Source organism: Onthophagus taurus, chromosome 6 (assembly GCF_036711975.1).
Source record: "Onthophagus taurus isolate NC chromosome 6, IU_Otau_3.0, whole genome shotgun sequence".
NCBI lineage: Eukaryota > Metazoa > Arthropoda > Insecta > Coleoptera > Scarabaeidae > Onthophagus > Onthophagus taurus.
In genome coordinates this window covers 12,221,350-12,244,560 of record NC_091971.1, presented here as the reverse complement: position 1 = coordinate 12,244,560, position 23,211 = coordinate 12,221,350, and the positions used below count along the sequence as shown (strand labels likewise).

Below are 23,211 nucleotides of genomic sequence, written 5' to 3'. Positions count from 1 at the left end.
TCTTGGCAATATTGCTCTCTTGCATTTTTGCTCTCAATTTCGTCAATATCAAGAAAAATACAAAAATATGAAATTTGTGTGAATTTTTAAGTTATTAATGATAAAATTCGGGAAACGGAGCATATTACTAAAAAACTTTTAGAGTAAAAGTTGTAGCAAATTTTATGCCTAACAATATTACTCTGTTGCACTTTTGCTCTCAGAGGCATAGATTTTGAGAAAAATACGAATATATGAAAATTTGACGAATTTCGATATTTTACTAGTTAATGGTAACACTCGGGAAATGCAACATGTCATGAGAAAACTTTTAGAACAAAAGTTATAGCAAATATTATTCTTAGCAATATTGCTCTCTTTCACTTTTGCTCTCAGATGCGTCAATACCGTGAAAAATACAAAAATATGAAAATTAGATGAATTTCTTGCTTTTTCAAGTTGTTTATGGTAACAATCGGGAAACGGAGCATATTACAAAAAAACTTTTAGAACAATAGTTGTTGCAAATTTTACTCTTAGCAATATTGCTGTCTTGCACTTTTGCTCTCAATTTCGTCAATATCAAGAAAAATACAAAAATATGAAAATTGGATGAATTTGTTGCTTTTTTAGGTAGTTTATGGTAACACTCGAGATTCAGAGCATATTACAGAAAAACTTTTGGAACAATAGTTATTCCAAATTTGATTCTTAGCAATATTGCTCTCTTGCACTTTTGCTCTCAAATGCGTCAATGTTATCAAAAATATGAAAATTGGATAAATTTGTTGCTTTTCAAGTTGTCAATGGTAGCACTCGGGAAACGGAGCATATTACAAAAAACCTTTTAGAACAATACTTATTGCAAATTTTATTCTCAGCAATATTGCTCTATGCACTTTTGCTCTCAGATGCGTCAATATCAAGAGAAATACGAAAATATGAAAATTGGACGAATTTGTTGCTTTTTCAAGTTGTCAATGGTAATACTCGGGAAAGGAAGCATATTAGAAAAAAACTTTTGAAACGAAAGTTGTGGCTAATTTTATTCTTAACAATGTTGCTCTCTTGCACTTTTGCTTTTAAATATGTTAATATCAAGAAAATTACGAAAATATGTCTATATATATATTTGTATTACCGTCATTATTTAGAACTGAAATTTCTTTATGCTTTTTAGGTTTGAAAGAATTGGAAATTTTTGAATTAACTGGAACAATAGGCATTTTACTCATTACATTGGATTATATAGGTTTTAATATTATATTACTACAAGATTGATATTGCAACATAACCTATATAAGACGTGTTCGATTAAGACGTGTTAATCGCAATTAACTTTAAAATATTGATCCAACATAATTAATTGATATAAAATTAGCTATTTATTTACTTTTCAAAACATTTTCTTTTAAATATTGTATTTATAACAATTTAATTTGAGAAATACTCAATCGAACATTAAAACATAACCTATAAATAAGCTGTCATGGAGGTTAAGAATTTTTGCCGAACTTGTTCAATTAAAACTTCTTCATTAATAAACATATTTGATAACGACCAAACCGATAATATCAAAGAAATGCTGCTTTTATGTACTTCAATAAATGTAAAGATAATTTTTCGTTTAATTATTGACTAAAATTTTATTTTTAGGTGATTGAAGATGAGGATTTACCCCATCAAATTTGTTTTAATTGTTTAAACGAATTAAAACGATTTTATGCGTTTAGGGAGCTTACATTGAAGTCAGAGAAATTTTTTAAAACCGAATTGAAATTAAACGAAACTAAAATACCCAACCAAAATAATTCTGTTTCAAAAACACAAAAAATCAATCCTACTAAATCTCGTTTATATATGTGTAATATTTGTGGGAAACAATTCGGTCAAAATTGGCATTTAAAGGGACATTTAATCACGCATAGTGGAAAAAGACCCTATGAATGTAAATATTGCAATAAAAGTTTTGCTGCACCTGGTACATTAACGACACATTTGAGAATACACACTGGAAGTAAACCACATTCTTGTAATCTTTGTGGGAAAAGTTTTGTTCAATCGAGTTGTTTAAAAGTTCATATGAGGGTTCATTCGAAAGAAAAAGTTGCTGAATGTAAGGTAAATATGAATGTTGAAAAAATGAATATGATTAAAAAGATATTTTTTTAGGTGTGTTGTAAACAATTTAGTCAAAATTCTCGATTGGTGACTCATATGAGGATACATACAGGAGAAAAGCCGTATTCTTGCAAAGAATGTGGAAAATCGTTTTCTGTTAAAAGCTCTTTGAATAATCATGTTCGAATTCATACCGGTGAAAAATTATATGGTTGTGAAATTTGTTTTAAGAGATTCACCCAATTATCTACTTTAAATAGTCATTTAAAAACACATAAATAAAATGAGTATTTTTCTTCAAAATATGTTTTAATCGTAATCATTAATTTTCTTTATTGGTAAAATCAAAGGTAATTCTTTAAATATTCTAGACTTAGACGTACTTGTTTCTTCACTTTGAATTAATTTCGGTTTTCTACATTCTGTATACGATCGCTTTTCCATATCTGGACAACATTTTAAATCACTTACTTTTTTATAAATCTTATCCATACTAGTCATTTTCAAAACAGATTTTTCCGATTTTTGATTCGTAATAGAACCTTCTTGTTTTTCGATTACTTCTTGTTTAGATCCGTTCATTTTAACTTGACTCGTTTTCTCTTGACGTGTTTTATCTTGACTACCTGTTTTTGCTACTAAAATAGTTCCACTTATATTTTTTGTTGCATTTAAACCTAATACATCAAAAGGTTGTTGGGTTTCTGTGGATTTATTTTTGTTGTATTGCTTCTTTTTAGCTAATTTCTGATTCATTTCTTTAGTGTCTTTTGTATCACTAATTTCTGAACATGATGACTCGTTTAGGTCGGCTTTTCTCCATTCAAATATGCCTGGTTGCAATAAAGGAAATAATATTGAAGTACTTTTACTATTAAAATTTTTTTCAAATGGTATAACTTGTATAGGTGGTAATGATTTTCGTTTCGATCCTTTTTCTGTTTGCTTTATAAAGTCTAAAGATGACGAATCGTTATTTAAATCTGAAAAAAATTTAATTTTTGTTACAGAAAATAATAATTGCAATTTATACAGTAAAACCTCGATATAACGGATTATATTTTTTAAATTATACGTTTTATGCAAAAAAAATAGGCAATAACACTTTTAAGGAAAAAAATATATAATATATTTCTTGTACTTTTAAGGTGGTGATAAGTGATAAGACGGATGAGAAAGGAGAAGTAATTGACACAATTAAACACAGGAAACTGTTATATTTGGGACATATCATGAGAGGGGAAAGTATTAAGTACCCTCCAAGTAGTTATGCAAGGAAAAATCAGAGGAAAGAGATCCATAAGACAAAACTTATAGTTAAAGAACCTGAGGAAATGGTATGGCTGCAATGATAACCAGCTATTTAGATTTGCGGTGTCAAAAGCGAAAATTGCCTTAATGATAAAGAGCATGTTACTAAAAAACTTTTAGAACAAAAGTTGTAGCAAATTATATTCTTAATAATATTGCTCTCTTTCATTTTTGCTCTTAAATGTATAGATATCGAGAAAAATAGGAAAATATGAAAATTTGACTAATTTCGATATTTTACTAGTTAATGGTAACACTTGGGAAACGAAACATGTCATAAGAAAAGTTTTTGAAGTTTGTAGCAAATATTATTCTTAGCAACATTGATCTCTTTCACTTTTGCTCTCAGATGCGTCAATATCGAGAAAAATACGAAAATATAAAGATTGGATTAATTTGTTGCATTTTCACGTTGCTAATGGCAACGCCTCTGATTCAGAGCATATTACAGAAAAACTTTTAGAACAATAATTACTGCAAATTTTATTTTCAGCAATATTGCTCTCTTTCACTTTTGCTCTCAGATGCGTCAATATCGAGAAAATACGAAAATATGAAAGTTTGATCAATTTCGTTGTTTTACAAGTTGTCAGTGGTAACGCCCGGGATTCAGAGCTTATTACAAAAAAACTTTTGGAACAATAGTTATTGCAAATTTTATTCTTAGCAATATTGCTCTCTTTCACTTTTGCTCTCAAATGCGTCAATATTGAGAAAAATACGAAAATTGGATGACAGTTGCTTTTCAACTTGTCAATGGTAGCACTCGGGAAACGGAGCATATTACAAAAAAACTTTTAGAACAATAGTTATTGCAAACTGTATTCTCAGCAATATTGCTCTATTGCACTTCTGCTCTCAGATGCGTCAATATCGAGAAAAATACGAAAATATGTAAATTAGATGAATTTGTTGCTTTTTCAGGTTGTTTATGGTAACACTTGGGAAACGGAGCAGATTACAAAAAAACTTTTAGAACAACAGTTATTGCAAATTTTATTCTCAGTAATATTGCTCCATTGCACATTTGCTCTCAGATGCGTCAATATCGAGAAAAATAGGAAAATATAAAAATTGGATGAATTTGTTGCTTTTTCACGTTGCTAATGGTAACGCCTGGGATTCAGACCATATTACAGAAAAACTTTTAGAACAATAATTACTGCAAATTTTATTCTTAGCAATATTGCTCTCTTGCACTTTTGCTCTCAATTTCGTCAATATCAAGAAAAATATGAAATTTGGATGAATTTGTTGAATTTTTAAGTTGTCAATGATAACATTCGGGAAGCGGAGTATATTACAGAAAAACTTTTGGAACAATAGTTGTTGCAAATTTTATTCTCAGCAATATTGCTCTATTGCACTTTTGCTCTCAGATGCGTCAATATCGAGAAAAATACGAAAATATGAAAATTAGCTGAATTTGTTGCTTTTCCAGATTGTTTATGGTAACACTCGGAAAACGGAGCAGATTACAAAAAAACTTTTGGAACAATAGTTGTTGCAAATTTTATTCTCAGCAATATTGCTCCATTGCACTTTTGCTCTCAGATGCGTCAATATCGAGAAAAATATGAAAATATAAAAATTGGATGAATTTGTTGCTTTTTCACGTTGCTAATGGTAACGCCTGGGATTCAGACCATATTACAGAAAAACTTTTAGAACAATAATTATTGCAAATTTTATTTTTAGCAATATTGCTCTCTTCCACTTTTGCTCTCAGATGCGTCAATATCGAGAAAATACGAAAATATGAAAGTTTGATAAATTTCGTTGTTTTACAAGATGTTAATGGTAATGCCCGGGATTCAGAGCATATTACAGAAAAACTTTTGGAACAATAGTTATTGCAAATTTTATTCTTAGCAATATTGCTCTCTTGCACTTTTGCTCTCAATTTCGTCAATATCAAGAAAAATATGAAAATGTGAAATTTGGATGAAATTGTTGAATTTTCAAGTTGTCAATGATAACATTCGGGAAGCGGAGTATATTACAGAAAAACTTTTGGAACAATAGTTGTTGAAAATTTTATTCTTAGCAATATTGTTCTCTTGCACTTTTGCTCTCAATTTCGTCAATATCAAGAAAAATATGAAAATATGAAATTTGGATGAATTTGTTGAATTTTCAAGTTGTCAATGATAACATTCGGGAAGCGGAGTATATTACAGAAAAACTTTTGGAACAATAGTTGTTGAAAATTTTATTCTTAGCAATATTGTTCTCTTGCACTTTTGCTCTCAATTTCGTCAATATCAAGAAAAATATGAAAATATGAAATTTGGATGAATTTGTTGAATTTTCAAGTTGTCAATGATAACATTCGGGAAGCGGAGTATATTACAGAAAAACTTTTGGAACAATAGTTGTTGCAAATTTTATTCTTAGCAATATTGTTCTCTTGCACTTTCGCTTTTAGATGCGTCAATATTAAGAAAAATACGAAAATTGGATGAATTTGTTGCTTTTCAAGTTGTCAACAGTAACACTCGGGAAACGAAGCATATTACAAAAAAACTTTTGGAACAATAGTTATTGCAAATTTAATTCTCAACAATATTGCTCTATTGTACTTTTGCTCTCAGATGCGTCAATATCGAGAAAATACAAAAATATGAAAATTGGATGAATTTGGGACAGGAAGACTCAGGTCTATAGCCCTTTTCGACTCACTTTTATATTTGTTCTATATACATATATGTATTTTTTTCTCCTATTTGTTATAGTTATTTTTTCATATAAGTCCAAATAAATATTGTTTTCTTCTTCTTGGATGAATTTGTTGCTTTTTTAGGTTGTTTATGGTAACACTGGAGAAACGCAGCAGATTACAAAAAAACTTTTGGAACAATAGTTATTGCAAATTTGATTCTTAGCAATATTGCTCTCTTGCACTTTTGCTCTCAAACGCGTCAATGTTATCAAAAATACGAAAATATGCAAAATTGGATGAATTTGTTGGTTTTCAAGTTGTCAGTGGTAGTACTCGGGAAACGGAGCATATTACAAAAAACCTTTTAGAACAATAGTTATTGCAAATTTAATTCTCAGCAATATTGCTCTATTGTACTTTTGCTCTCAGATGCGTCAATATCGAGAAAAATACAAAAATATGAAAATTGGATGAATTTGTTGCTTTTTCAGGTTGTTTATGGTAACACTCGGGAAACGGAGCAGATTACAAAAAATCTTTTGGAACAATAGTTATTGCAAATTTTATTTTTAGCAATATTGCTGTCTTGCACTTTTGCTCTCAGATGCGTCAATATTGAGAAAATATGAAAATATGAAAATTGGATGAATTTGTTACTTTTCAAGTTGTCAATGGTAGCACTCTGGAAACGGACCATATTACAAAAAACCTTTTAGAACAATAGTTATTGCAAATTTCATTCTCAGCAATATTGCTCTTTTCCACTTTTGCTCTCAGATGAGTCAATATCGAGAAAATACGAAAATATGAAAATTTGATGAATTTCGTTGTTTCACAAGTTGTTAATGGTAATCGATCGGGATTCAGAGCATATTACAGAAAAAGTTTTGGAACAATAGTTATTGCAAATTTTATTCTTAGCAATATTGCTCTCTTTCACTTTTGCTGTCAAATGCGTCAATATCGAGAAAATACGAAAATAAATTGTTCTTGGTAACACTCGGAAAATGGAGCATATTACAAAAATGCTTTTAGAACAATAGTTATTGCAAATTTTCGTCCGTTATATCGATGTTTTACACTATTTTTATTACCGTCATTTAGAACTAAAATTTCTTTATGCTTTTTAGGTTTGGAAATATTGGAAATTTTCGAATTAACTGGAACAACAAGCATTTTACTCATTGCATCCATGGACGACCAAGGCGTTGTATCTTTTCGCTTGGTAAAAGATTTTTCTGGAAATCTTTCATAAAAAGTATTTAATTGCGTTTCAATATCCGAGTCGAACGATATATCTTGCGATTTATCTTGATCGCATTTACACACAGGTTGATTATCATCTATAATTTCACTAAAACTGTCGCCGTTGCTGTATCTATTAATTCGAAAATCTTTTGCTAACACGTTAAGATCTTTAAATTGTTCAACAGCTGTTTCAATAAAACGTGGGGTTAATTTCAGATTTAAACTGCTTTCGCTCGAGGTGGTTGATATTTTTGGCAGAATTGGTCCATCGATCATTTCATCTGTGGGTAAGTGTAATTCCCACGGTCTTTGTACATTCCATTGATTAATCGCGTTTAGTAAGGGAATAATCGCGGTTAAATCTGGGAGAATTTCAACAAATCGCCTTTTGATATAAGCGATAGGGCCGAAACATTGCGGTTTTGATTTCGGCATTAAAAGAGCTGGTGGATCTGATCTCCTATATTGCATTAAAAATCGATCGCAATAATGTTGAACAAAATAACTAATAATTTCGTACGCTCGAATCGATTGATTCTCATCTAAATAATATTTAACGTTTTCTTTTTTGTATTTACCACGTGCGCATAAAATTCTATCCATAAACATTGAATTAGTCCAATAAGCTGTGCCTGAAAAATTTCTATCGAACGAATAAAACTTTTCCATCGTATCTTTTCGATGGGATTGACACGTTGTTGTGTCCCCATCTTGATAATTTTTGTTTCGGTAACACATCCCGCAATATTCAACTTTAAAATATTTATTAAAATTGTCTTTGGCTTCTAAAAGAATATCGTAAGGTGGGATATCTTCGTTGTTATTATATAAATGTTTAACATAAAGATTTGTTTCGCAACAATCGTAACATTTCTTGCAAAAATTGCTTCGAATTTTAATTTTTTCCGATGATATTTGACCGTACATTGTGTCGTTTAAATTAAGGAAATAAGTCCCATCCGATTTTATTTTTACCTCGATGTTATCAGGAAGATAAATTGAAACTTCCTCACCATCTAATCGATAAACCACCGTTGCGTATTGACGATGTTGAAATTGAATACATAAACTAACATCGATCCAACCCCCTATTTTAGGTACTAAAAAGTTGCAGGAATAATCGTCATCATCGATTTCTAAAACACCGTCTAAATCATCAGTTTCAATTACGATCATTTCTTGTGCTATTTGATACCAAGATGATATTATTGTTCCATCAAGAAACGAGGTAACTTGTTGGCCATCGCTGTTAATGCTCGTAAAAGAATCCTTCGTTGTAAAATTAAATTTATAATGATCTTGAAACGAATCTTTGTGAATTTTAAAAATAATCGGTGTTAATAATTGCCGAGGTGTTAATTTAACGTAATCAAATAAATAAGGAGTGTTTTTAAAATCGTTTAAAAGACTTTTAAAAAATTTATCTCGTTTACTAAGGGTTAATCTTAAATATCTTAAACCTGGTTTGTTGATGAATCTTTTTTGAAACCGATTAATTTTTTTATGAATATTTTTGTGTAATTTAATACATTTGTGGTAATACAAGTTTTCGAAATAAATTTTGCTCGGTTTTCTTTTAACATTTTCGGGTTTTATTGAAACGATTTCCCCCGAAATCGTTTTTCCATTTAATCCAAACATTTTCATCGAACCATTTTGATATTTAATTCTAATAAATCCTTGTCTTGTAAACGTTCTTGAAACTTCATCTTCAATTGAATCGTTCATAGCCCCTTTTATTAAATATTTTTGTACAACTAATAATTTATTAGAATCATCAGGATCAGGAATTGTTGATATTTGTAACCCTGATGGTAAAGTAATCCTCACATCGTATTTTTCGATTATATCTTCTTGTTTTTCTGGTTCTTTTCCATTTGGTTTTATATCGTTAGTTTCTTCATTTAAGTCATTTTGAATCGATTCTTCACCAATTTCGATTTCTTTATTTATTTCATCATTTAATGTTACTGTATCAAAAGGTAAATTTATTCCTGAACATTTTGAGATTTCAATTTTATTAGAAACATCGATTTTGGGAATAAATTTGATTGGAATTGAACGATTTAAAAAATTTAAAGTGATTTTGTTTCGTAAAACTGAAACGTATTTTCTTTTATGAAGAGCTGTTGAAATAATTTTGAAATGAGGAATCGTGTTTCTTTTTATTTTCCGTAAATCGTTAAAAACTTTCTCAAAACCGATCGGTGGGGGAATCGAACGTTTACTGATCGTTGTTAAACTAAACGTTGATTTTAACGCGATATCATCAACCGATTCAACATCTCTTAATGAATTTCTTGATGTTGATTCGTTGATATTTTCGTTACAAACGTTAAAAAATATATTTTCGAACGAATCGTCTGTTAGTTTTCTTTTTTCGCCAAATTCGGATCGTTTTTTGAAATTAATGTAATTCGTTTCTTTGAGGAAACTTTCTTTTTCAGCGAAAACTTTTTTATTCTCCTTCCTTTTTATAATTTCGTAACTTTTCGGTTTAATTTCTTCATTTTTGGGTTTTGCAAAAACAATTCTTATCCCATTAGGCGATTCGAAATGAAATAAAAACTGATTTTTCGGATTCGCGTGAAGAATAAAAACATGTCGATCACCTTGCACTTTCAAATTAATATTTCTCGTTCCAAAAACCCTTTGAACATCAACCGTTATTTTGAGACCCTCGGTGCTATGAAAGATTGTTGTCGTCCCACCAGCTCCTGCTCTATCGTCTAAATTAAAAGCTGTTAATATATTATTTGAAGTTATAAAAGGCGATTGTATAAAGAATTCTTCGAATGTTTGAATTGTTGTTAAAATGTAAGGGACGTCTTCAAAATTATCCAAAGGGGTTTTTATTTCTTCTTCTAGCATGTTTAAGGAATTAGCTTGTGAAGAATTATAAATTGATTGGGGTGGAAAAGCTTCTAAATTTGCTAAAGTATCTTCTAATTCTTTTAACCACCTTGAATCTTCGAAAATGATGTGTTTGTAGAAGTTGTATAAACCAATTGGTGAACGAATGCTCTAAAAAAATCCTGTTGTGATTAAATGTTAAAATATAGAAACAAATAATTGTGAAATTAGCTTTAGATTTAGAACAAGAGAAACGACATATTTTTATAATACTTCTAAACATTCTTTATCGGTTTATAGACATCACATTAAGCATCCTAGCTATATAAGCTTAGCGCATTCTGATTTGAAACATCGTTATCTGGGAATTATTTTAAACCATGTCCAAAACACAATCTCTATGTGCAATTGTATTGTACCAAGTATTATACAAATGATAACAAAGCATCAAGGACTTGGTACCACTAATCTTAACATCACTGCTATAGAGTAATTCAACGAGGACTTATGATACACCAAAAGCTTAGAAAGCACTTTTAGAGATGCTATCTAACTTCCTCTCTAAGGAGAGATTATTCTGTTAAATAAATTCTATAATAAAAAGTGTCAACGAAAGTGGTCGTTGTTTAGACCAGATGGTAGAACAAAAAATAAGATAGACTAATGACAAAAGGATATGTAAGGATATCACCGTCTTAAACCATTTTGATACTGGCAGCGATCATCGCATGGTTCGGGTTCGTATAGAAATAAGTACAAAACTGCAACGAATAAAACTCCTAATTAAAACCAAACTCTCAACAATGGAGGTGCTCGAACTCCAAAAAGAAACATACCAAAGTGAGCTATATAAACGAAACAACATGCAAAATAACTAATGACATAAGAATAGTCACAAAAAAGATCTGTAGCAGAGTTAAAAACATAAAACAGACTAAACATGAGCCAGAAACTGTACAACTAATAGAAAAACGAAGGAAAACGCAGAGGCAAACAAACCAAATCCTAGAAACTATAGGACATAACAAGAATATGAAAATATTAAGATCAAATTTAGCCGAAGGATAATCAAAGATTACGAAAATAAACTACGATAAGATTGTAGAAGAAATCCAAACATTATGTGAAAAGCTATACACTTATGCTGGAAACTGCAAGTAGAAAGGTTCTAAACGTCGGTTTGGAGGATTTTCTCGAAATATCGATATTAGATATGCCCTTCGACAACTGAAGAACAAAAAAGCTTCCGGTGACGATTTTATAACTTTGTAAATGTTAAAAAAATGCCTGCTGAAAGGGAAGATACCCGAAGTATGGAAGAACGCCGAAGTCATATAAGTTAATTATGCCACCTCTACAAATTGCTGACTAGAATTGTAACGAATCGTCTTACAATAAAGCTAGATTCATATTAACCAGTGGTGTAGACTAGTTTTCGGAAAGGTACTAAGCTAGTTTTATGAGTATTCAATGTGCCATAAATAATTTCTTATTTCCCACAAACATGGTTGTTATGATTTTTTAAACCCAACCCTGCATGTTTGATTATTGTCGATTTAATGAGTAGAATTTAAAAAGTTGTATCTCAAGAACGAATTGAGATATTAACATGAAACAATGAACATTTTAAAGCTAATTTTATGAGTATTCAATGTGCCATAAATAATTTGTTATTTTCCACAAACATGGTTGTTATGATTTTTTAAACCCAACTCTACATGTTTGATTATTGTCGATTTGACGAATACAATTTAATATGTTGTATCTCAAGAACGAATTGAGGTATTAAGATGAAACAAAGAACATTTTAAAGCTGATTTTATGAATAATCAATGTGCCATAAATAATTTCTTATTTCCTACAAACATGGTTGTTATGATTTTTTAAGCCCAACTCTACATGTTTGATTATTGTCGATTTGACGAATACAATTTAATATGTTGTATCTCATGAACGAATTGAGATATTAAGATGAAACAAAGAACATTTTAAAGCTAATTTTATGAGTATTCAATGTGCCATAAATAATTTGTTATTTTCCACAAACATGGTTGTTATGATTTTTTAAACCCAACTATGCATGTTTGATTGTTGTAAATTTGACGAATAGAATTTAAAATGTTGTATCTCAAGAACGAATTGAGATGTTAAGATGAAACAAAGAACATTTTAAAGCTGATTTTATGAATAATCAATGTGCCATAAATAATTTCTTATTTCCTACAAACATGGTTGTTATGACTTTTTAAACCCAACTCTGCATGTTTGATTGTTGTAAATTTGACGAATAGAATTTAAAATGTTGTATCTCAAGAACGAATTGAGGTATTAAGATGAAACAAAGAACATTTTAAAGCTGATTTTATGAATAATCAATGTGCCATAAATAATTTCTTATTTCCTACAAACATGGTTGTTATGATTTTTTAAGCCCAACTCTACATGTTTGATTATTGTCGATTTGACGAATACAATTTAATATGTTGTATCTCATGAACGAATTGAGATATTAAGATGAAACAAAGAACATTTTAAAGCTAATTTTATGAGTATTCAATGTGCCATAAATAATTTGTTATTTTCCACAAACATGGTTGTTATGATTTTTTAAACCCAACTCTGCATGTTTGATTATTGTAAATTTGACGAATAGAATTTAAAATGTTGTATCTCAAGAACGAATTGAGATATTAAGATGAAACAAAGAACATTTTAAAGCTGATTTTATGAATAATCAATGTGCCATAAATAATTTCTTATTTCCTACAAACATGGTTGTTATGACTTTTTAAACCCAACTCTGCATGTTTGATTGTTGTAAATTTGACGAATAGAATTTAAAATGTTGTATCTCAAGAACGAATTGAGGTATTAAGATGAAACAAAGAACATTTTAAAGCTGATTTTATGAATAATCAATGTGCCATAAATAATTTCTTATTTCCTACAAACATGGTTGTTATGATTTTTTAAGCCCAACTCTTCATGTTTGATAATTGTCGATTTGACGAATACAATTTAATATGTTGTATCTCATGAACGAATTGAGATATTAAGATGAAACAAAGAACATTTTAAAGCTAATTTTATGAGTATTCAATGTGCCAGAAATAATTTGTTATTTTCCACAAACATGCTTGTTATGATTTTTTAAACCCAACTCTGCCTGTTTGATTATTGTAAATTTGACGAATAGAATTTAAAATGTTGTATCTCAAGAACGAATTGAGATATTAAGATGAAACAAAGAACATTTCAAAGCTGATTTTATGAATAATCAATGTGCCATAAATAATTTTTTATTTCCTACAAACATGGTTGTTATGATTTTTTAAGCCCAACTCTACATGTTTGATTATTGTCGATTTGACGAATACAATTTAATATGTTGTATCTCATGAACGAATTGAGATATTAAGATGAAACAAAGAACATTTTAAAGCTAATTTTATGAGTATTCAATGTGCCATAAACAATTTCTTATTTCCCACAAACATGGTTGTTATGATTTTCTAAGCCCAACCCTGCATGTTTGATTATTGTAGATTTGAAGAATAGAATTTAAACAATTGCATCTCAAGAACGAATTGAGATGTAGAGATGAAACAAAGAATATTTTAAAGCTAATTTTATGAGTATTCAATGTGCCCTAAACATATTCTTATTTCCCACAAACATGGTTATTATGATTTTTTAAACCCAACTCTGCATGTTTGATTATTGTCGATTAAATGAGTAGAATTTAAAAAGTTGTATCTCAAGAACGAAACGAGATATAAAGATGAAACAAAGAACATTTTAAAGCTAATTTTATGAGTATTCAATGTGCCATAAACAATTTCTTATTTCCCACAAATATGGTTGTTATGATTTTCTAAGCCCAACCTTGCATGTTTGATTATTGTCGATTTAATGAGTAGAATTTAAAAAGTTGTATCTCAAGAACGAAACGAGATATAAAGATGAAACAAAGAACATTTTAAAGCTAATATTATAAGTATTCAATGTGCCATAAATAATTTCTTATTTCCCGCAAACATGGTTGTTATGATTTTTTAAGCCCAACCCTACACGTTTGATTATTGAAGATTTGAATGTTAAAAGATGTGTAGTACCCTTGAGGAAACCCTAAAATTGCTTTTAAAGAAATGCCTGCTGGAAGGGAAGATACCCGAAGCATGGAAGAACGTCGAGGTCATACCTATAGGTTCATTATCTCATCTCTACAAATTTCTGACTAGAATTGGAACGAATCGTTTTACAGTAAAGCTAGATTCGTATCAACCAGTGGTGCAGGTTAGTTTCCAGAAAGGTACTAATAGAAAAAAAACCACAGAATATAATGTCCCGTTACACATTGGTATTCATCGACTATCACAAAGTCTTTGGTTCGCATTGAGGTCATTTCTGAAAGCACTAAAAGATGCTAGAATAAATTCACGATATACCGCCATCATCAAAAATATCTATCACAGAGAAAATTCCTCGGTCTTGGAATATGTATTTAAACAATTGGACACATACTGCTAGTGCCTACATAGAGACTTGAAACCATGACCTTGACGAGGAAAACTGTAAAACAACTTGGTGTAACCCAAAGAGCGATGGAATGAGCAATGCTGGGAGTCACTCTGAGAGACAAGATTCGAAATGACGATATTCGCAGAAAAACACAAGTGACAGATGTTATGAGTCGAGTAGCGAGGATTAAGTGGCAGTATTTGGAAAACTTAGTTTTATACTGAACACCAAAGAAATACTTAGAAGTGCAAAACGAAAGGTGTATGATAGCTGCGTACTGCCAGTGACTTGGAACCATAGAATTGATAAGGAATGCAGGGAGTCACTCTGAGAGACGAATTCAAAATGATGATCTTCGTAGAAGCGAAGCTTAAGTGGTTATGGATTGGGTATGTGACAAGAGAAAATCCAGAAAAATGGTCACAAGAAATAATGTTGTGGAGACCACGACAAACTAGAAGAGATGTATGAAGACTGCAAAAAGGTGGATCGATGATGTGAAGGGTGTGGCGGGGAATGAATGGATAAGAACAACGAAAAACAGAAATAAATAGAGACATTTGGAAAAGACCTATGTCCTGTAGTCCAAATAAATCAAAAAGTTTAATTACCCATATTCATTTTAAAATCTATAGCTAACTTCACATTTATAAAAAAAATTACTTCCTCCCAAATATAAACTGAAGAACCAAAATCATCTGTAGGATCATGAAATCGAACGATAATTTTATCAAGAAATGGCGAATAAAGATGATCGCAACAATCATAATAAGTAAAATCTTCTGACGTTTGTTGTAATAAAACTTCTGGTGTTAATTTTTCTTGCCAATGAAAATCTTCCGCTTGACTCCCATCACTAGGCGTGCGATATATTTGCGATGTATTAACTTTAACTTTGCAAGTATCAATACCTTCCTCCTTTACACTACCAACAGTAGATAACCAAATTGGTTTAACGAAGTATTCATGCAACCCACAAAAACTGTAATATTTCGATTTTTCTTGGCATTGTACCGATTCACAAAATTTAATCGATAATCGTTCGCTACATTGTTGTTGAGATAAGCGAATGTAACTCAACCAAGTTTGAAAAATAAGCGAGGAAACGGAACGATCTTGAAAATCTTCATCTTCATCGTAAATTTTCCATAACAAGGCGGGAAACGATTGTTTTAAATGTTCGATCGTTGTTAATTTTAACGTATTTTGGAGTTTTGGGTAATATTTTGTTTCTAATTCTAATTTATTTGAGGCGTATATTTCAAATCGTTTTCGTGTTAATTCCATGTTATTATCGATTGATAACAAATTTGAATGGGAGTTAACAAATGATATTGGATCAACAGGCATATAAGAAAATTTAAATTTTTTGAATAGGCGTAAAAGAAATTTTTCTGTTTTCTTGTTATGTTTTGAGATGGGTGTTTCTATGATTTTTTTTGTGTACTCTTCGCCAAAATATTCTTCACCGAAATACTCTTGAATGAAATCTTCTTCACCAAAAAACTCATCACCGATGTTTTCTTTATTAGTTTCTGTACTTTCAATAGCAATCCTATTAATTTATGGATTAATATTATAACTCAGCAAAACTCTTTAGTAGTTTAAACTTTACCTATTGCAAACTTCGTCTAAAAGTCCTTCCAAGATATGACCCACTTTAATACAATCTTGTGGAATACTTCTTAATGAGTTATTATAATAAAACATTTTATTCACATAAATTCGTTCTGGTTTATCTCCTAATTCGGTTACGATTAAACTTCTCAAATATAAACGGTGGTACTTTTCTAAATAAATTAAACTATGTAAGTATTGAGAAATCGTACGAAAAAGTTTTGCGCCAGCTTTCCAATAAGCATCAGAATAAACTATTTTTTCTTCGAAACTTTGGGCAGGTGTTGCATAACGAAACCAAATTATATTGTTAAAGTTTTGACTTGATTCGCATAATTCTTCTATTTTAATCCAAAACATTAATATTACAGATTCCTGCAATAAAAAAGAAATAAATCATATTTTATTAATTAAAAAATCACCTTAATATAAGCATAATTTTTGCAAGTAACTCCATAATTTTCTTTTTTGTTATTTTCCGTTGCTGTTGAAAAATAATAAATAGGATCAACAAAATTATTTAATGAATCGCACGATGGTGATTCTAATCTTTCCGGTTTCGGTAAAAAGATTGTTGTTTCATTTTCTTCGCCAAACGCTATAAGGCATAAAAAATCAATACCAATCTCGTGGAGTTCCTTTACAAGAAGAACATCGTAAAATCCGAATAGAACTATATACATTATTTTCGACGTGGTAACCATCGTTGATGTACTTTTTTTCATTTTTTGTTTTGTTAAATTAGCATTTTTATCTATTGTAGATTGACAATGTCTTGAAACCCAAGGACGTACATTTTTCGTTTTAAAATCGTCCTCGTAATTAATAGATTCTCTTCGATTCCATTGCATTTGTATTGCTGCTATGTAATCCTAAAATTTGTTGTTTCAAAAACTAAATGGTATAATCATACAGTAAAATCTCGATAGAATTTAAATAATTATATCTGAAAAACGAATTGAGTTATCAAGATGAAACAAAGAATATTTTAAAGCTAATTTTATGAGTATTCAATGTGCTATAAACAATTTCTTATTTCCCACAAACATGGTTGTTATGATTTTTTAAACCCAACTCTACATGTTTGATTATTATCGATTTGACGAATACAATTTAAAACGTTGTATCTCAAGAACGAATTGAGATATTAAGATGAAACAAAGAACATTTTAAAGCTGATTTTATAAATAATCAATGTGCCATAAATAATTTCTTATTTCCCACAAACATGATTGTTATGATTTTTTAAACCCAACTCTGCATGTTTGATTATTGTAGATTTGACGAGTAGAATTTAAAAAGTTGTATCTCAAGAACGAATCGAGATATCAAGATGAAACAAAGAACATTTTAAAGCTGATTTTATGAATAATCAATGTGCAATAAATAATTTCTTATTTCCCAGAATCATGGTTGTTATGATTTTGGAAACCCAGCTTTGCATGTTTGATTATTGTAGATTTGACAAGTAGAATTTAAAAAGTTGTATCTCAAGAACGAATTGAGATATTAACATGAAACAATGAACATTTTAAAGCTGATTTTATGAGTATTCAATGTGCCATAAATAATTTCTTATTTCCCTTCAAACATGGTTGTTATGATTTTTTAAACCCAACTCTATATGTTTGATTATTGTCGATTTGACGAATACAATTTTAAATGTTGTATCTCAAGAACGAATTGAGATATTAAGATAAAATAAAGAACATTTTAAAGCTAATTTTATGACTAATCAATATGCCATAAGTAATCTCTTATTTTCCACAAACATGGTTGTTATGATTTTTTAAACCCAACTCTACTTCTTTGATTATTGTAGATTTGACGAGTAGAATTTAAAAAGTTGTATCTCAAGAACGAATTGAGATATTAACATGAAACAATGAACATTTTAAAGCTGATTTTATGAGTATTCAATGTGCCATAAATAATTCCTTATTTCCCACAAATATGGTTGTTATGATTTTTTAAACCCAACTCTGCATGTTTGATTATTGTAGATTTGACGAGTAGAATTTAAAAAGTTGTATCTCAAGAATGAATTGAGATATAAAGATGAAACAAAGAACATTTTGAAGCAGATTTTGTGAATACTCAATGTGCCATAAATAATTTTTTATTTCCCACAAATATGGTTGTTATGATTTTTTAAACCCAACTCTGCATGTTTGATTATTGTGGATTTGACGAATACAATTTAAAATGTTGTATGTCAAGAACGAATTGAGATATTAAGATGAAACAAAGAACATTTTAAAGCTGATTTTATGAATAATCAATGTACCATAAATAATTTCTTATTTTCCACAAACGTGATTGTTATGCTTTTTTAAACCCAACTCTGCATGTTTGATTATTGTGGATTTGACGACTAGAATTTAAAATGTTATATTTCAAGAACGAATTGAGATATAAAGACGAAACAAAGAACATTTTAGAGCTAATTTTATGAGTATTCAATGGGCCATAAATAATTTCTTATTTCCCACAAACATGGTTGTTATGATTTTTTAAACCCAACTCTGCATATTTGATTATTGTCGATTTAATGAGTAGAATTTAAAAAGTTGTATCTCAAGAACGAATTGAGATATTAAGATGAAACAAAGAACATTTTAAAGCTGATTTTATGAATAATCAATGTGCCATAAATAATTTCTTATTTTCCACAAACGTGATTGTTATGCTTTTTTAAACCCAACTCTGCATGTTTGATTATTGTAGATTTGACGAGTAGAATTTAAAAAGTTGTATCTCAAGAATGAATTGAGATATAAAGATGAAACAAGGAACATTGTAAAGCTGATTTTATAAGTATTCAATGTGTTATGAATAATTTCTTATTTCCCACAAACATGCTTGTTATGATTTTTTAAACCCAACTCTACATGTTTGATTATTGTCGATTTGACGAATACAATTTAAAATGTTGTATCTCAAGAACGAATTGAGATTTTAACATGAAACAAAGAACATTTTGAAGCTGATTTTGTGAATATTCAATGTGCCATAAATAATTTCTTATTTCCCACAAACATGGTTGTTATGATTTTTTAAACCCAACTCTGCATGTTTGATTATTGTAGATTTGACGAGTAGAATTTAATAAGTTGTAACTCAAGAACAAATTGAGATATAAAGATGAAACAAAGAACATTTTAAAGCTGATTTTATAAGTATTCAATGTGTTATAAATAATTTCTTATTTCCCACAAACATGCTTGTTATGATTTTTTAAACCCAACTCTGCATCTTTGATTATTGTAGATTTGACGAATACAATTTAAAAAGTTGTATCTCAAGAACGTATTAAAAATCATTTTAAAGCTGATGTTATGAGGCCATAAACAATTTCTTATTAGCGCTGGAACAGACACTAAAAGATACTCCCTTCCCAACATGAACCCCTTATATCGAAATTTTACTGTAATATTAAATTTATTTTATTACTTGTAAAAGTGGTGAAGAATAATTATAAACCATATTCATTGTGTCCTTATCAAATTCAATTTCATTATTTAAACTCGTCGTATCGTCTTGCACAGAAGCACCATCATCATTACATTTTTCATCCTCCTCTGTTTCAATGGATATTTCAGTTACTGATGAGCAAGATAATAAATCCTCAATAGACACTGCGTTAAACACCGGATTCTCTCCCGGATTTAATTCGTAATAAACGTGTTCGTATACAAGTATGATCGCTCGTAATTTGACTAAGTTCGCCATAAGTTTCAAAGGAATCGGTTTTAATTTCCTTGTGTAAAGTTTCGCTTCTTCGCACGCTTGTTGAAAACACTTTTCGAGTTCCGGTGGAACGTACGGTCGATTCCAAGCGGGGTAATGTTTAACAATGTATTGAACCTCTTCAAAAATTATTGGCTTTATAGTAAAATTGGAATTAACATACAAATAACTTTGTAAATTTTCAATGTGGCTTATAAACTTTGGCGTCTCTGCGTTTAATATTGCAAATTTTACTTGATACATTTCCGAAATCGAATTTAAATCGAATTGTTTAGTTTGTTCGTCCCATGTTAATACAGGCTTTTCAGGTTCTTGATTCTTTGATTTATCGTTTTTTGCTGTTTTTGAAGGTTTTTTCATTTTTCCTTTTTTTAATTAAAAAAGAAATGGTTATTTATACAGAAAGAACGAAAAGGCTTGATTAAAAAATAGACATTGATAAATAATAATAATTAATAAGTCAATAATGACTTTTGAATGATGACATTAAAAAAAATAATTGAATTTTAGGAAGTGGTTTACTTATTATGGCACAACGAAATTCTATCCTTATGCAAATAAAACAATACAATCCACATTAAGCATTCCCTTCTTGCTCCCAAATCAGGAAACTTGGCGTCCCGAAAGCTGTCCCGTTGGTCACGCAATCCCGTTCCAAGAGACATTGTGTCCTGCCACTCCAACTTCCCTTCATCCTGGTTCTACAATATTGAACCGAATTGAACTCACCCTTGTTTCCTCTCAAACTTTCCAAATATCAACAGTATCCTATTTCCTTTTACAAGATAAACTCTGTGTATTCATTATATATCTTTAATTAATGTTATAAAGTTGTTAGTTGTTCTTATATGATTTTGAGAGAAATTTTAAAGTTATCTCATTCAAAGGACTTAGGACACAAGAAATTTACCTACTTATTAAGGTGATTTACTGATACCTTCCTCTAGTTTCAGGAAAGATATTAGAATAGTTATGCTCAACGGATTAATTCTTGATCGAGTGACAAGCAAGATAGTTTCTGCATATTGCCACATCATATGTTTTGATTGAGAAAAAGCCAAAACGCATTGGTTATCTTTGATTCGCTTATTACTCAGTACGTCCAGGTCATTACTCATAAGTCTATCATAAAAACAGAATCAAGTTTTAGCAAGGTTAATTAAAATGTCTGCTTTATAGCAGAATTTTAATCTGCACTGTTTAATATAATTCTTTAATGGAAAATAGAAGGCAGCAAAAGCGACCCGACAAAAGTGTTCCTTAACCAAGACCTCTGTAAGCATAAGCTGGCAGATTTTGACATAGATATGGACTAACATCACTCCAGTAGCACACATTTTGTCCATAAAATTTCCCTTCCAAGAAAAGTCTACCTTAATTACTTCAGCAGGTTTAAGTATGACGTATTTTGAATATAGGCGAATGTTTTAACATTTTCCAGTTCAATTACAATATACAATTCGATTTTTGCATAAAATTTAAAAGGTAACTTCTAATTCCGAGATACTTTTACACAGTAAAATGAATTTTCCAATAAAATTTTAAAAAAAGGTATTTTTAATAAGATTCTTTTTAGTGAATCTATCTCATCAATCATTTTCCACTTGAGCTCAAAACACAGCAATTCCATTTCGGGTGTAAGAAACGTTGACAAGAAAGACGACGAAAACGACGAGTTCCTTCTCCAGAGGAACCGATACATCAACTTGAAATCACAGTGGAGGTGTTGCCATGTCACAACAAATCTGACATTTGGACAATAGTCTTAGATTGTGGGTTTCGTTTTATTAATCGATACTGTTTCTGTCTTTTTAAGATAAAATAAAACCAAAATACAGTAAAACCTCAATATAACGGATTAATACGGATAAATGAAACAAAGAACATTTTACAGTTAATTTTATGAGTATTCAATGTGCCATAAATAATTTCTTATTTCCCAACAACATGGTTGTTATGATTTTTTGAAATTTTAAACCCAACTCTGCATGTTGATTATGTAGATTTAACGAGTAGAATTCAAAAAACAAAACTCAAAAACGAATTAAGATATAAAGATGAAACAAAGAACATTTTAAAGCTAATTTTATGACTATTCATTGTGCCATAAATAATTTCTTTGTTCCCATAAACATAGTTATTATGAAATTTTAAACCCAACTCTGCATGTTGATTATTGTAGATTTAACGAGTAGAATTTAAAAAGTTGTATATCAAAAACGAATTAAGATATAAAGATGAAACAAAGAACATTTTAAAGCTAATTTTATGAGTATTCATTGTGCCATAAATAATTTCTTTGTTCCCATAAACATGGTTGTTATGATTTTTTAAACCCAACTCTGCATGGTTGAATTGTCGCTTTGATGAATAGAATTTAAAAAGTGATATATCAAGAACGAATTGAGATATAAAGATGAAACAAAAAACATTTTAAAGCTAATTTTATGAGTATTCAGTGTGCCATAAATAATTTTTTATTTCCCAACAACAAAGTTATTATGATTTTCTAAACCCAACTCTGCATATTTGATTATTGTAGATTTGACGATTAAAATTTATACAGTTGTATCTCAAGAATGAATTGAGATATAAAGATGAAAGAAAGAACATTTTAAAGCTAATTTTATGAGTATGCAATGTGCTATAAATAATTTCTTATTTCCCACAAACATGGTTGTTATGATTTTTTAAACCCAACTCTGCATGTTTGATTATTATAGATTTGACGAAAAGAATTTAAAAAGTTGTATCTCAACCACGAATTGAGATATAAAGATGAAACAAAAAACATTTTAAAGCTAATTTTATGAGTATTCAGTGTGCCATAAATAATTTCTTTGTTCCCATAAACATGGTTGTTATGATATTTTAAACCCAACTCTGCATGGTTGAATTGTCGATTTGACGAATAGAATTTAAAAAGTTGTATCTCAAAAACGAATTAAGATATAAAGATGAAACAAAGAGCATTTTAAAGCTAATTTTATGAGTATTCATTGTGCCATAAATAATTTCTTTGTTCCCATAAACATGGTTGTTATGATTTTTTAAACCCAACTCTGCATGTTTGATTATTATAGATTTGACGAAAAGAATTTAAAAAGTTGTATCTCAAGAACGAATTGGGATATAAAGATGAAACAAAG

At 29.7% G+C, this 23,211-nt stretch overlaps 2 protein-coding genes across 5 annotated transcripts; one reads left to right on the top strand and one right to left on the bottom strand.

The window, feature by feature from the left end:
- Positions 1-1,425: 1,425 nt before the first annotated feature.
- LOC111424326 (zinc finger protein 829-like) lies at positions 1,426-6,194 on the top strand. Of its 4 annotated transcripts, XR_011640568.1 has the most exons (4): positions 1,426-1,588; positions 1,636-2,100; positions 3,249-5,037; positions 5,110-6,194. XR_011640568.1 is itself a non-coding variant. In XM_071196540.1 (3 exons), the coding sequence occupies exons 1-3, from the start codon at positions 1,469-1,471 to the stop codon at positions 3,450-3,452; spliced, it is 789 nt and encodes a 262-aa protein (XP_071052641.1). In that variant the 5' UTR covers positions 1,426-1,468; the 3' UTR covers positions 3,453-6,194. The 4 variants fall into 4 exon arrangements, 3 of the variants coding, with proteins under 3 accessions (XP_071052641.1, XP_022913594.2, XP_022913595.2); XM_071196540.1 differs by having other exon boundaries at positions 3,249-6,194; XM_023057826.2 differs by lacking the exons at positions 3,249-5,037; positions 5,110-6,194 and adding an exon at positions 2,152-2,403 and having other exon boundaries at positions 1,437-1,588.
- LOC111424321 (uncharacterized) lies at positions 2,380-21,433 on the bottom strand. The gene is made up of 6 exons (XM_023057821.2): positions 19,766-21,433; positions 16,735-17,184; positions 16,311-16,687; positions 15,359-16,250; positions 7,168-10,345; positions 2,380-3,083 (listed from the first exon to the last, which is right to left on the bottom strand). The coding sequence occupies exons 1-6, from the start codon at positions 20,420-20,422 to the stop codon at positions 2,410-2,412; spliced, it is 6,228 nt and encodes a 2,075-aa protein (XP_022913589.2). The 5' UTR covers positions 20,423-21,433; the 3' UTR covers positions 2,380-2,409.
- Positions 21,434-23,211: the final 1,778 nt, after the last annotated feature.

Bases quoted from the DNA above. Each gene is read 5' to 3' on its own strand.
- LOC111424326 (XM_023057826.2), top strand. From the start codon at position 1,469: ATGGAGGTTAAGAATTTTTGCCGAACTTGTTCAATTAAAACTTCTTCA. The intron at 1,589-1,635 runs GTAAAGATAATT...TTTTATTTTTAG, and splicing joins TTTTATGTACTTCAATAAAT to GTGATTGAAGATGAGGATTT. The intron at 2,101-2,151 runs GTAAATATGAAT...ATATTTTTTTAG, and splicing joins AAAAAGTTGCTGAATGTAAG to GTGTGTTGTAAACAATTTAG.
- LOC111424321 (XM_023057821.2), bottom strand. From the start codon at position 20,422: ATGAAAAAACCTTCAAAAACAGCAAAAAACGATAAATCAAAGAATCAA. The intron at 17,185-19,765 runs GTAATAAAATAA...AACAAATTTTAG, and splicing joins ATTCTTCACCACTTTTACAA to GATTACATAGCAGCAATACA. The intron at 3,084-7,167 runs GTAATAAAAATA...AATTTTTTTCAG, and splicing joins AATTTTAGTTCTAAATGACG to ATTTAAATAACGATTCGTCA.